Raw genomic sequence first — 12841 nt, forward strand, 5'->3', positions numbered from 1 at the left:
TGGGGAAGTGAAATTGATAAATTAAACTAGACTTACCAAGTTGACATTTGATTGTAGTTTCATGAACCTCGTAAGTGCCTTGGTGATCACATGCCCATCCTTGGTACTTCCCACCCAATTAGACACTGAGTCTTCCATTTCTTGTGCTTTCAAGACTGATCAGTCACATGTTGAATGTCATATCATGTAATCACTAAGGCACTTATGTGGTTCATAAAATTACGATCAAACATCAACCTGGTAAGGCTAGTTTAATTTATCAATTAAATCACATGTTATTGGTCTTGACTAAATTTCATTGAGTATTTAGACTAAAATCAGTTGAATATAGGTTGTTTTTTTTTTTCAAACTTAACTTGACAATAAATGTTTCTTTGATACAGAATTTCTGATTATAGGTAAAGAAGGCCAGAAACCCTATCACCTGTCTAGGTAATACAGGCCTGAAGAAGGCCAGAAACCCTATCGCCTGTCTAGGTAGTACAGGCCTGAAGAAGGCCACTAACCCTATCACCCGTCTAGGTAATACAGGCCTGAAGAAGGCCACTAACCCTATCACCCGTCTAGGTAATACAGGCCTGAAGAAGGCCAGAAACCCTATCACCAGTCTAGGTAATACAGGCCTGAAGAAGGCTAGAAACCCTATCACCTGTCTAGGTAATACAGGCCTGAAGAAGGCTAGAAACCCTATCACCTGTCTAGTTAATATAGGCCCAGAGAAGGCCAGAAACCCTATCAGCTGTCTAGTTAATACAGGCTTGAAGAAGGGCAGAAACCCTATCGCTGTCTAGTTAATACATGTCTTGTATTATATTAAAATTTTATCATGCAAATGATTTGTTAACAATCAAAGTCATGCAGACATGTGGCCAGTTTAATTTATTAAATTTGTTTGATACATAAACAGTATTCTTATTATCAACTGGCCACCAGCTTATTTCCTTTTGCAGCTGAGCCAGATAATTTTATAATGTTGACATTTTTCTAATATTGTCATATTGACATAGTCTTATACTTTTTTCTAATACTGTCACATTGACATAGTCTAATACATTTAATTTTGAACTGGCTATTTCAAATGAAAATGAGAAGGGTGTGTGAAGTCTTTCTTGACTTGTGTATGACTTCCATTCTATGCCATGTTCTTCACTGACTGGCTATATGAAATGTTCTCTTTTCAAGAGTTCCTGAGTGATAAAGAATAGAAACAGAAATGTCATGAACATTGCACATAACTATTCAGAATTTTGAGACAATTAATTTGTGAGATGAATTTTGAATTTCAGGTATTTAGCAAGTTTAAAGTTGTTGCTTAATAAATTGAAAATTTTACATTTACATTTGGTCTTGTTTCATTTGCAAAATAATGCCAAACCCACACGGTAAACAATGAATAATCAGATGCAAATTTTCTGTTTGAATGAGTTTTATAAAAGTATTCCGATGCAAATTCTCTGTTTGAATGAGTTTTATAAAAGTATTCTGATGCAAATTTTCTGTTTGAATGAGTTTTATAAAAGTATTCCGATGCAGATTTTCTGTTTAAATGAGTTTTATAAAAGTATTCCGATGCAAATTTTCAAGGATTTTATTTCATCTCTGTTTGATTTGCTATAATGATGCAATGGTTATAACCAAGTACTGTATTTAGACGTGCGTCTCGGGATCAAAGAATGGTATGTTTTGTATTTGAGAGTTAAGAGTTGGGGACCGTAGTACATGTACTTGGAAGTTTGCTTTGATTTTACTTTAGGTTTCTCGGATATTCTTTTTAGTCATTTTGCATAGTGATGAGAAATAATTACATGAAATTAATGTATTCTTTCGTTTCAGATCATTTTCAGCCTCCATTGATTTGAAAATGACAGAAGAAATAAAAAACCAAAGGGATGAGCCAGATAAATTTAAAAGGGCAGCTTTTGTAACGCTTGTATCCATTATGCATGAGAAAGATTTAGAAATCAAGAAATACATGAACAAATGCCACACACTAGAGATGCAGCTAAAGGAACAGCAAAATGTCAAGAGGAATAATAGAGAAGAAGGAGTTTACCATCTTAGACCTTCCAATAGAAGAGATATATTTGTATTTCCAAATCCAGTGAACCCCTCAGTTACCATTCGAAACAGATCCTATCACAAGTCAAAATCTCTAGAAGTAAAAGGATCCACCTCAAAATCATCACTCAGGAACAACGGTGATACACTATCAACAGATAATAATACCAGTATTGGAGCCAGTGTAAGTCTTGATCCAGCCTCTATGCCAGCTACAGGGGGTGTGTCATCGCAGATATTTAACAATGTAGTTAATGAGCTAGTGAAAACAAAACTACGCCTCCAAGATCTTCAAAAGGAAAAAGGAGTCGACAACAAAAGTTACATAGTGAGTAACACCAAAATTTGAGGTCTTTCAACCTTTGACATAATATTAACTGTTGTGACAAGAGTCTCTCCAAGAATTCTTTGAATTATGTTAGTCCAGAAGTCAGTGAGCTCTTGTAATGTCAATGACTAATTTAAATAAATAATTCTTCTCAAATTATATCTGAACACAAATAAAATAAATTACACAGGTTGATTTTAAGATAGGAAAGAAGGCTTTGTTTACAAACGGCCTATTTATATACACATCCCCACTTGACCCATTATATTATATTATTGATTTTGAAAGAAAATTCCATCAAATTGTAAATAAGTTTGCTTCCAGAGCATAAACTCAATAAGCTATGTCAATATCTTGTTTGCAAATTATCATTATCTTGAAGTACAATCAGCAGTCATGGAGAAAACTTAGCTATAAAAACATGTTGTTTACAAATGTTGTTGTTCTAGGGTTTAACGCCATTTTTCAGCACAAAATAGGCTATACATGGCGGCCAGTATAACTGGTGGAGGAAGAACCCTGGAAAATCCAGGGAAGAACCACCGACCCACGAGAAGCTCCTGGCACGTACCCATGCTAGCACAGCCTTGGACTCGAACCCACGCAGCTAGGTTGTTTACAATGACCCTTATCTTAAAGTACAATCTACAATCATGGACAAAACTTAGCTATATAAACATGTTGTTTACAAATGACCCTTGTCTTAACACATTAACCCCTAGCGACGACTTAACAGGGCAGGAGGTAGTAGCCTACTGCCGAGCTCTGTAGCGTCGTGGTCATGCATGATACACTAAAGTGGGTGGTATTATAGAAAGATAGACAGTTGTAGCTATACAATGATACCAAATAATCTGGAATATCTAGTTGCACTACAAAATACAGATAAAAAAACCTCATTTTTTGGACACGACTTTTTTCTAGCCAAACTTCACTGGTGGTCGGAATCGATTTTGTGTCGAGATTTTAGACTTTTTGGTCTCAGATCTAAGGCAAACCGGTATGAACTGCAAACAGACAGATGAACCTTTGCAAAAAGTAGCATAAGATGGGCTTTTGGAATAAAGAGTGGTCTCGATACAAAAATAATAGCTCCGTTTAGCAAAAAAAAAAAAACTTTTGCCCTTCTGCTAATGCGCAAGTCAAAATAGCCAATGAAAAATGATGTTTCTAACACAACTAGGCAGTATGTTATTGAAAGATCACCGGGGATTTGGCGTTTTCGGATCTAGTTAGAAATAGCTTTCAAAATGTGTTTCCAACTCGATTTTCAGGCAAAAATGGCAAAAATCTCCGGGGTTAATGTGGTAAAGTGCAATCTGCAATCATGGAAAACAGTTGAGCTCACAATATAGATATACATAACAATTTATATTTGACATATTTTTCTAGCAATAAGCAGCTAGTTTGCACTTGGAATATATTACATGATAATTGATATTTTTGATCTTTTTTTTGACTGCATCAATAGACATATTATTTTATTGGTCAGAATTGCAGATTAAAGCATAAAAACCACAACCATCTAATCATTGAGCTATTTCTACAATCTTTATAATTGCCACAGATTAACTTAAAACCACATTAGTTCTTTGCAATTTAGTATAAATATAACATGGATACTTATTTAAATTAAAAAACTAATGAGTTTTGACATTAAATCATGTTTCAAAACGGGGATAAAGAATATTTGTTTATATTTAATTAATATTAATTTGTTTGCTTTTATGATAACACATTTGTGAAAATGTTTTGTGATGCTGTCACATGCCTTTCCCAATGCTGTCGAAAATTTCTGAGATCACTGCATCATGGTAGCTTCACCATGGCTATGAGGCAAGGATTTACAAGAATTAGGAAAATGTTTGTAGCTGTTTAAAACCCTAATTACATAATAACTGATGGCTAGGTATGATAGGCACTGTTTATCTGAATCATTGTTCTGATTCCGAGTATATTCCAAAGCAAGTGCATATAAGGGAAATGATCATCTGTTTAATTCTGACTTAGGGCACAGTGTTTTGCACCAAAGTCATTTTTTGCCCTAGCCCCCCCCCCCTTCATTGTACCCAGGCTTTTGCAGGGAGTTAATATGTGTGTCTACATTAGTCTCCATTGTCCATCTGTTCCTCTCAGTCCACCTGTATGGAACTTATACTGCCAACTAAGCCTCAGGGTAGAAATTTACTACAAAATTGCCCATGTGGTACCATCCATGAGATCTTAGTAAAAGGTCATATATAGAAAATGTGTGAAATTTTTAAATATATAGCTTCCAAACCCTATACATGAAGTTCTAGCATGAGAATATGTACATTATAGATTTGGGATTGTAACCCATGGACGGGAATATGTAATAAAATGCTATTAGGCATGAAAGTAACTGAAGTGTTGCACCTTTCGTATCATGGGCAAGGAACTACTATCCCACTCTCCCACAACTCCTGAGGACACACAGAATTGAAAGGGACAAATAGTTAGTAGATGCTCTGTCATCTGTTATCTTCCTGTTGTCCATTTATTATTGCTATTCCTACTAAACCACTTGGAGGATTGCCATGAAATTTTATACACAAATTCATCCTATGGTCTGGTTGGTCCTAAATGAAAACTTTGCTGCTCAGATATCCATTATGCCTTATGACTGCCATAGTAACCATCTTGAAAATCTTGATATTGCTACTGCAAAATGGATCATCATATCCACATGAGGTTTTCACATGCAAACTAGTTATGAAAACTTAAATGAAAATGGTGCAGATCTGACATCCAACATGGCTGCCAATGCTAGCAATCTTAATCTTGTTATTGCTACTCCTCCTTTATGGGTGGTAATATCACCATAGGGTTTTCACCAAAAGACTTCTTAGGTGGCGCTCACCAGATAATATGTACTTTTGAGAGAGTGACATATGTAAGGTGAAGTAGTTCGCATTTAAAACATGCACAGTGGAGAGAATGTTTGCATACCTCTATGCTACATTAATGTAATGTGGATGATATTTCTTTTGGATATTGTACTTTTGGAAATTTTACATGATTTAAGCACACTGCTAACTAAAATGACTGCTCCCTTGTGTTAAAAAATCAGTCTGAATTAGTCTAAAGTACACTATACATAGCAGCTATTAAAATAGGGAAAATGAATTTTGCCAGACTAGACAATACCAGCTTCTGAAAGTGCAATGAATGAATTACCAAATATATAAAATGTAAAAAAAGTTATCGGCTCTTTTTTATACAATTGACCTCTGAAGTTCAGGAAGTGAAAATGACCAAGTAGAGCTAGCACTTTTTTGAAAGGTGCACATTTGAAGTAAGGCCAAGCTGTATACTCTATAACCCATAGTACACCCATCAATCATACACCAAAATAAAGGGAATTAAAGGTTCTTTGCATTATACCTAAGATATACAAGGTCTTTTTTAAATAGCCAGCATAACCAGTGAGGAAAGCCGGGGACATTCTTTTTCTTTAAATTCCTAACCCTATGCAAAATGCGAAACTGTATAGCGCCACCTTATGTTGTCCATTTGGTCTTAAATGAAAATGGTGATGATCTGACATCCATTATGGCCACCATGGCAGCCATCTTGAAAATCTTATTTTTGCTACTTCTCCTTTTTGGATGGTAATATCAACATAGGGTTTTCACCTAAAGAATTCTTATGTTGTCCAGTTGGTCGTACATGAAAATGGTGATGATCTGACATCCAATACGGCCACCATGGCAGCCATCTTGAAAATCTTGTTATTGCTACTCATCCTTGGTAATGTCAATATAGGGTTTTCACCAAAAGACTTATTGGGGGTGCTCACCTGTTATTATGTAATTTTGAGAGAGTGATATATGTAATGTGAAGTTGTTTGCATTTAAAACATGCACAATGGAGAGAATGTTGGCATACCTCTATACTACATTAATGCAATGTGGATGATATTTCTTTGGATATTGTACTTTTGGAAATTGTACATGATCTAAGCACACTGCTAACTAAAAAGACTGCTCCCTTGTGCTAAAAAATCAGCCTGAATTAGTCTAAGGTACACTATCTATAGCAGCTATTAAAATAGGGAAAATGAATTTTGCCAGACTAGACAATACTAGCTTCTGAAAGTGCAATTAATGAATTATCAAATATACAAAATGTGAAAAAAAAGTTATCGGCTTTTTTTAAATACAAATTAGCTCTGAACTTCAGGACGTGAAAATGAGCAAGTGGAGCTATCACTTTTTTGAAAGGTGCACATCTAGAGTAAGGTCAAGCTGTATACTCTATAACCCATATTACACCCATCAATCATACACCAAAATAAAGGGAATTAAAGGTTCTTTGAATTAGACCTAAGATATACAAGGTCTTTTTTAAATAGCCAATATAACCAGTGAGGAAAGCCAGGGAAATTCTTTTTCTTTAAAATTCTAACTCTATGCAAAATACGAAATTGTAGAGTGCCACCATTTTGTCCAGTTGGTCTTAAATGAAAATGGTGATGATGTGACATCCAATATGGCCACCATGGCAATTTCAAACAACTCCTATAACATACATTTACCTATCTGAGAGCACATGTGCAGCTGGTTTCTTCATACAATAGTGTTTATTCATTCAACCTACGGTGGTCACTATGTTACAGAGGAGCATTCAGAACTTTAAAATTACAGAAACTTATTTCAATATTATATGTGAATCTTTCTAACTGCTCTGGTGGCATATTGTTTAGCGCGTCTGCCTCAGATGCGGCAGGTCATGGGTTCGATCCCTGGCCGATTCATACCAAAGACTTACAAAAATGGTACTAACAGCTGCCTTGCTTAGTCCTCAGCATTAAGAGGTTATTGTTAGGACTGGTCAGCCTGGTGTCAGGATAATGTGACTGGGTGGGACATCATGCTGCATGTCTGCAGCATGATTCCCCAGTGATAGACATCGCTATAAACTGCCACACTGCAGACATCGTAGTGATATGACTAAAAAAATAATTGTTGTTTTCAGCACACGATAGGCTATACATGGCAGCCAGTATTAATGGTGGAGGAAGAACCCGGGAAACCCCGGAAAGAACCAGCAACTCACGAGAAGCTATTGGCAAGCTTTCTCACATATCCACATTGGCTGAATCCGAGACTGGAACCTCCGCATACAGAGGTGAGATGGCAGTGATCCATAACAGAGAGCGCTTTAGGCCACTCGGGGCCCCAAAAAATTGTTATTAAAGCTACGTAAAAAAATCCAAATTACACACACACACACACACTCTGAACAAAATGTGATTCTGACCTTTAATATGATGTCCACCATGAAAATTGTGTCACTTAAATTCCTGTCAAAGATATGGTCATGTCAAAATGGGGTTTGGACTTAAAATTATGCACAATATGTAGTTGGTCATTTGAGTGATATTGATGACCTGAGTGTTAGTCAGTGCATTTTTTAAATTTTTCCTGTATGAATAATTTACAAAAAATTTGAAGCTTAGAAATTTTTCTCCATGAATAATTATAAAATACTGTGCTTAGAATTCCCATAAAGAATTAGAGATCATTTAAAGGAGACATCAGCATAATCATTTAGGTACCTTTACTGTTCTTATATCAAATACCAATTGTTGTTCTAAAATATATTACTAAAGTAGATTTACCAGAATCTATTCATTCAACATTGTTAAGTAATTTACACTTAGTTCTCAATAAAAAAAAACTTTGTTACACTGGCAAACTGGCATTAAATAGAGGCAAAAAAGCAGATGATTTATCTAATTATGACCAATGCAGAGGTAATTTGAGGTTTTTTCCCTAGTACAAGCCACTTTCATTGTGACATCATCATGTGTGTTTTTCAGTCTTGTTTACAGAGACACACCTTGTTGTTGGCCTCATCAAAAAATGTTAGTAGATTTAATCATTGACTTTGTTGTATGCATTTATCATTTCATTTATATAAGGGTCTTCCAAGGAATATTGAGGACTGATGAGGAGTGAAATAAAGTGAATAATCATCATATTCACCAAAATGACACCTATAGAAAAAATACTACCAAATGTTGTATGACTTGAGAGAAATTTGTCCTTTATGGCAGGACACATATTTGCTAACTAAAATATAAACATACCTATTTCAAGTTCATTTTTGTCATTGACAGCTTATAGTCTTTGAAGAACAAGTTCTTGTAATGTAACAGCAATTCACTGATCAGCACATTGAGAATGATGCCATTTTGTGTCCATTTGCTGTGAGATTAATCTGTGTGCTTTATAGCTATGCTGTTCTAAGAATAATGCATTTGTATTTTCAGATAAGTAAACAGACTGAGGCTGAGTTGAAATATCTTCGTAATGAACATCAAAGACTTCGCCAGGAGAATGAAGATTTGAAGCTAAAAGTAGAGGCAAACAAAGTTCTGGTGAGAAAACTATCAGTAGAGTCACCACTAAAGCATATCACTAAATTTTATTGCAACTTCATGTTACCTTTTATATATATATATATATATATATATATATATATATATATATATATATATATATATATATATATATATAGTATTTTATGACAGATCTTAATATAAAGGCCCCCCCAAGATGGCACTATTGTTGACTGACCTATGGAAATGTATTTTGGACATGTACTTCCATAGTCAAAGGCCCTCAGTATATGGCCATCCCTTTTATAAGGCAGTTCTTCCTCCACCATTAATACTGGCTGCCATGCGTAGTCTATCGTGTGCTGAAAAATGGTGTTAAACCCCACAACAACAACAACAACCTTTTATAAGGCAGGTATGGTCATGAATCCATTTTCCTAATTTAAATACTGAAATTATTTCATCAACACTGGCATCATCTTCAACAACACTGGCATTATTTTCATCAACACCGGCATCATCTTCAACAACACTGGCATTATTTTCATCAACACCGGCATCATCTTCAGCAACACTGGCATCATCTTCAACAACACTGACATTATTTTCATCAACACTGGTATCATCTTCATCAACAGTGGCATCATCTTCAACAACACTGGCATCATTTTCATCAACACTGGCATCATCTTCAACAACACTGACATTATTTTCATCAACACCGGCATCATCTTCAGCAACACTGGCATCATGTTCAACAACACTGGCATCATCTTCAACAACACTGGCATCAATTTCATCAACACTTGCATTATTTTCATCAACACTGGCATCATCTTCAGCAGCACTGGCATCATGTTCAACAACACTGGCATGATCTTCAACAACACTGGCATCAATTTCATCAACACTTGCATTATTTTCGTCAACACTGGCATCATCTTCAGCAGCACTGGCATCATGTTCAACAACACTGGCATCATCTTCAACAACACTGGCATCAATTTCATCAACACTTGCATTATTTTCATCAACACTGGCATCATCTTCAGCAGCACTGGCATCATGTTCAACAACACTGGCATCATCTTCAACAACACTGGCATCAGTTTCATCAACACTTGCATTATTTTCATCAACACTGGCATCATTTTCATCAACACACTGGCATTATTTTTATCAACACTGGCATCATCTTCAACAACACTGGCATCATTTTCATCAACACTGGCATTATTTTCATCAACACTGGTATCATCTTCAACAGCACTGGCATTATTTTCATCAACACTGGCATCATCTTCAACAACACTTACATTATTTTCATCAACACCAGCATCATCTTTATCAGCAGTGGCATCATCTTCAACATTACAGAGGCTTTCAGTTTGATGCCTTGGCCCAGGCTAATTCGGAAAAAAGTTGGTTGAGTCCAGCCTCAAAGTTTCTGGGTTTGGATCAGTTTGAAACTAAGGTACACAAACTAGCATGAAATTGTTTTTTCTTATTCTTAAATTTATTTGCCTTTTACTGTAAGTGTGTGAGCAAAAATAATGTATTTGAATAAAACTAGACATTATTGAAAACAGTTTTACTTTATTTGTATTCATTAGGCCATTCATGTGCAGACTAAGTTCTCCTTTCATTTTCATTTAAATGTCGAGTTTCATTAAAAAAGGACAATATCATAGCATTGAATACTTGAAAATTTTGACAAGTATTCTTAGTCTGGATCAGGAATTCACGGTCATGTTCACACTTTACTCACATGTTGCCATGATCAATTTGTTCCATATTTAGACACTTTATGGCCCTTCAGATGTTTTGTGCTGTGATTGGCTCTGATGCAGTTGGTTTCCATTGACCATTAAATTCAGCTTAACTGTCCAAATATCTAACACTTGAACAAAAAAGTTGGAGAAAACTTGGTCTGCACTGCAGTTGTTTGGGTCACTTTGGCCGACACAACCAGTGTTTGAGTCACTTTTAGACTATGCAGCAGTTATTTGGGCAACTTTTGGACTACACACAGTTATTTGGGTCACTTGTGGACTACACAGTAGCTATTTGGGTCACTTTTGAATTTGAAGCGCCCCTATTTTGAACATCTGTTGTATTAAATACTTTTTACAAAATTTACAGAATATCTCATTTTTTCTGCAACATAAATTTAATCAAGGGCTATTTTTCCTTCCATTGGAGGAGAATTTTTTTTGTACATGTTTCTTTTAGATATTGTTTTAGTTTTTTTCCAACTGCTAATAAATCTGATCACATATTCAGCCTCTTTCATCAACATTGGCACCATCTTAAGCATTTACAATGCCTTTATATTTATCAATAATGGCACTGTTGTCATCTGTTACAGTGACATCTTCATAATCAACACTGCCATCATCTTCATTCATTGGTAGTATCATCTTCATGGACACCTGGTGGGTTGTTAAGTTTAAACCATTTGCCCAAACACTTAGAAAAGAGATCAAACCAGCAGGATTCACTTTAGGTTCACAGTACCCATTCTAAAAGTAAATATAAATAGCTGTTAACTAGAAAAATCCCCATCTCTCACCTGTTTATATATAATTGTCACAATACTGACTTGTTTGGAAAATCAATGGTAAACTGCAGTGATTGGGTGATAGTTTCAAATTGTTATAGTGCAGGATGGGTAAAAAGTATGATGATGGCATTTGATAAGAAGTCTGATGCTGCAGCAAGTGAACACTAGTTTCAAACTCATCAATAATGTATCAGAAATCTCTAGGGATTTTGAAACTGGAAGTCAAATGTTGGCCAAATTTTACAAAGCGAGATTTCTGGCAAGTGCTTGTTTTTATCAATCTCTATATCATAACAGTATCAACAAACAAGAAACAATGTTTTACCAAATAATTGGATTGTTATGATTACTTTTCACAATAACTGTAAACTAAAATGTATCCTTACATTATTAAAAATGCACCACTGCAAAAAGTTCTGCCTAAATCAGAGAATAGCCCTTGACTAAATAAATCACCCTCTATAAATTTATTATTACTATTATTTTTATTATTATTATTATTAAATATTATAATTATTGTTGCTGTTGTTGTTGTTAGACAGGAGTTTATTCTTGGTAGGTTAACAAGTTTTAGTAGTTGTCCATCTGGGCATGTGGTTTTCTAGAGAATGTTAAACTCTTGCCACATTATTGCATATAATGGAATATTTTTATGTCATTGCTCACCAGCAGATACTGGTTTTTAAAAAAAAAGATGGTGGTTAATCAGCTTGGATTTAGCTTTAGAAAGTTTTTATATCATTAGAAAGAGCTATAAAAATTTTAGTATACGGTAAATATTTTGTTTGTTTTGTAGATCTGCCTATTGGATTAAAACTAATATCCTACACAACAGAGCTCTGACGGACACTGTTACGAGGTCATGCTCTGCAGACCTTTACTTTCACTTATTAAATTCTAACTTTCATGAAAGTGAAATCATTATTCAGAATGTAACATTTCTGATGAAAACTCCCCCTACTGCAAAACACAACACTTTTACTGATATGTTACTAAAAATAAGTGAATCCAGAAGAACATGTACATCAGTGTCCGTCAGATCATATATAAGTAGTAGATCTCACTTTTGATCAGATTATTGGCCCAGAGGTCTTGCTAAAACATGGGAGTCCAAGACTCCTATTGTGGTAACTATGGGAGTCCCACCAGCAAAACTTGTAATCCCATAAGCATATAGATGCTTACCAATAAGGTCACTAGCAGACGATATTCTGTCCATTTTACCTGGACGTTTGGCAACCTGGCAGTTTCTGCAACCACCAAAACTGACTAGTTTGAACTAGGCACACTGAAGCAAAATCATAAATATAGATATTAATAGCAAGCCTGATTTGTGTTCTGTTTGTGTTTTTATAACATTATCTTGAGATTCAATGAATTTATTTCAACACCATATAAAGTCAATGGTAAATCAGTCAGCATACCAAAAATATGGCTGCTGATTTGGGAACTATTGCATAACTGAAGTGGCTAAATGTCCAAATGAGAAGAACAAGTATTTGTCTTCGAGTTTGATTTTCCAAAT

At 35.2% G+C, this 12841-nt stretch overlaps 1 protein-coding gene across 1 annotated transcript in view; it reads left to right on the top strand.

Annotated features, from left to right (window-relative positions):
* The window catches only part of LOC149803215 (uncharacterized), a 43113-nt gene that overhangs the window by 10532 nt on the left and 19740 nt on the right, over nt 1-12841 (top strand). Inside the window, exons 2-3 of the mRNA XM_089952842.1 lie at nt 1834-2386; nt 8685-8792. Of these exons, the coding sequence (XP_089808968.1) occupies nt 1862-2386; nt 8685-8792 (633 nt within the window). The 5' untranslated portion in view covers nt 1834-1861. The remainder of the gene's footprint in view (nt 1-1833; nt 2387-8684; nt 8793-12841) is intronic.

The sequence above is a fragment of the Sinohyriopsis cumingii genome, chromosome 3, assembly GCF_028554795.1.
Source record: "Sinohyriopsis cumingii isolate HCF-2022 chromosome 3, ASM2855479v2, whole genome shotgun sequence".
Lineage (NCBI taxonomy): Eukaryota > Metazoa > Mollusca > Bivalvia > Unionida > Unionidae > Sinohyriopsis > Sinohyriopsis cumingii.